General features: G+C 38.9%; 1 protein-coding gene across 1 annotated transcript; it reads left to right on the top strand.

Annotated features, from left to right (window-relative positions):
- Positions 1 to 1,204: 1,204 nt before the first annotated feature.
- On the top strand, positions 1,205 to 1,969 carry SARC_14113 (hypothetical protein; the record flags this gene model as incomplete). Its single annotated transcript, XM_014291754.1, has 1 exon — positions 1,205 to 1,969. The coding sequence occupies exon 1, from the start codon at positions 1,346 to 1,348 to the stop codon at positions 1,967 to 1,969; it is 624 nt and encodes a 207-aa protein (XP_014147229.1). The 5' UTR covers positions 1,205 to 1,345.
- Between the last annotated feature and the right edge of the window lie 575 nt (positions 1,970 to 2,544).

The following is a 2,544-nucleotide window of genomic DNA, read 5'->3' as shown; positions in this document are numbered from 1 at the left end:
ATATATGTATATATGTGTATATGAGATATATATATATGTCTTTATATAAAAATATTGTATGTATAAGTAGTCTTATATCAGTCAATACACGCAACACTGTAGTCGCAGAGTTGAAGGAAAGGATACAATATATTAATACCTTCTGAGACATCGCGTAAGATATGCATACAGCTATGGATGCCAATCATGTACCACTGAATATTTAATGAATTCCACGGGCCACTTGTTCTAAATTCAACAATATCATTCTGATGCTTTTGTGATCGTTGCGGCATCATGAGGCTTTTTGGATACTTGTGTGCGTATTTACTTTCCGTCCAGCGGAACACTATTTTAAATTTACTATTTACATACATACAAACTACATAATAGGAGCAGACAACATGAAATATTGGACGGAGGAACCCGGCGATTTTTACTATGGAGGTTGACCCAGAGTAACATTAAAAATTATGTTTCATTGGAAGTTAGATGATTCTATTTCTTCGGCTTGACGAGTAATAAACGAATGCTTAATCTCATCCCGATCGGACTATTGGTGCAAAAGTTAAGAAAGATTCTAGTTTGTACCAGAACTGGGTCAAATTAGGCGCACATAGGCGTTATATAGGTCCATCAATACCCAACAGACCTTTCTGGCTTTATAGCATACTACTTTAATGGTCTATGGGGGGTTGTATGTGCGCGTAAAGCGAGTTTGGATGTGTATTTCGGGTACCTCATATTGTAACCAGTACCTTTTATACTAGTGAGAATGTGAGCTACCCGATATACACGTCCAGACTCGCTATAAGCGAATATAAAACCCCCCATAGACCACTATGCTAAAGGTCTGTTGGGTATATATAATGCCAGGTTCCTCCGTCCAATATTTCATGTTGACTGCTCCTATTACGTATTTTTTTATTAAAAAAATAGATGCTCTCGTTGATTTTGGTTAGGTTTTGGTTTGTTATGTTTTTTTGTTTTAAAAGAAAACAAAGCCAAAACAGAATAAAACAAAATTATTAATAAAAAAGCTTGCCACTTGATAAATTGGACGTCATCAGTGACATCACAGCATTTTGGCGTGCGATCGGCAAAGTATATTCTTTTCTAAAAAATAAATGAACCCCGGACATAACTTAAATTAGACCAGACTATTCTCCGTCACACTTATGTATTTATGTATTGTGACAATACATACTGAATTTAAATATGTGGACAATGCAGTGTTATTGACATAGTATTCGACTGTAGTGAGCTTTCCATTGACCATTATATGCAACTCAGACACATATCGATAACTTAGAGAACTCGAATAGAGATCTGCTCAGCCATATGCACCGATAGATCAAATTCCAATATGCAAAGCATTCGCAGGTCGACCCGTCTCCGCGGAGCACTCGAATACAGACAGCTGTTTGGCAACTTCCAGGCTTTGACTAACACGCGCATGTCCATACACACAATTCTGTGTACTCGTTGCACCCAGAATAGACTTGATATATCGGTTATGACATCATTCAGTACATACAAGAAGTTACTTTCGCCAAAGCACAGGCTGGCGCATTCATTGCTGAAAAGTAGTCATTGCGGAGAGAGCAGTATTTCAAGGGCTCATATTCTTAGTCCTGCGAGTATATGTAGCTATCGGTACTTAACTACTAAAGACAAGTCAGACAAGCAAACAATAGGTGAAGATAAATTGAAAATAGATTGGTCGAGGGCGTCCGCAATTCATAGTACTGCGCTTCCAGGCGGGGCTAGAGAGGTCAGCGAGTCATGGGTATCCAGAGGCAAGTACAGCATCCCGTACAAGACCATCAGTGTGGTACAAAAAGAGGGAACTATTGGAGATGAAGTGTGTGTACGTGGTTATGTGAAGTCGGATCGCAGGCAGAAGGACGTGACTTTCTTGGATGTAACGGATGGGACGGTGATGCATGCATTGCAGGTGGTCGGTACACCGGAGAGCATACCACGGTAGGCCCAAGCGATATATACTTACAAGTGTCTGTGGCTACCACCATGCACATATATATGCACTGAAAATCATGAATTTCTGTTTCTAGTTGATTTTATGGGAAGAAATGTGTGTTGATATATGTATAAATGTGCCAACTCCTACAGTATTCGTTTATATCGACCCTATGTGTAACCCTTGTGTTCACTGTGTCCGCGTGCGGTGAGAATATTCCTCTTATTGTCATAGATACAACTATCAATTGAAATAACTGCTAGTTTTGACGGGGTTCATAATACTTTTCGCAAGTGCATAGTAAAGTTCGTCTACATTGTACTTTGTAAGATTATGAACAAAAAAAACGCCCTTTTGTTCTATAATAGCTACAACAGCAGGTGCATGATCAATGTGTGACGAAATAAAAGTTTTAGATCTGTGGTTAGTCTTGGTTTGAGGGGACGAAGTAAACAATGGCTCCGACTCCGATCACTTAGTAATATTGTCATTAACGTTTGTATTATCTCGTTGTTGTTAGAAAACCTCTGCATCAACCTTGTATATCTCTGTGTTTATTTTGCTTGAAACTCTGCTGCTCCATC

The sequence above is a fragment of the Sphaeroforma arctica genome, assembly GCF_001186125.1.
Source record: "Sphaeroforma arctica JP610 unplaced genomic scaffold supercont1.4169, whole genome shotgun sequence".
In the NCBI taxonomy this organism is placed as follows: Eukaryota; class Ichthyosporea; order Ichthyophonida; genus Sphaeroforma; species Sphaeroforma arctica.
The sequence above is the reverse complement of the archived record's forward strand: the minus strand, read 5'-3'. Positions and strand labels throughout refer to the sequence as shown.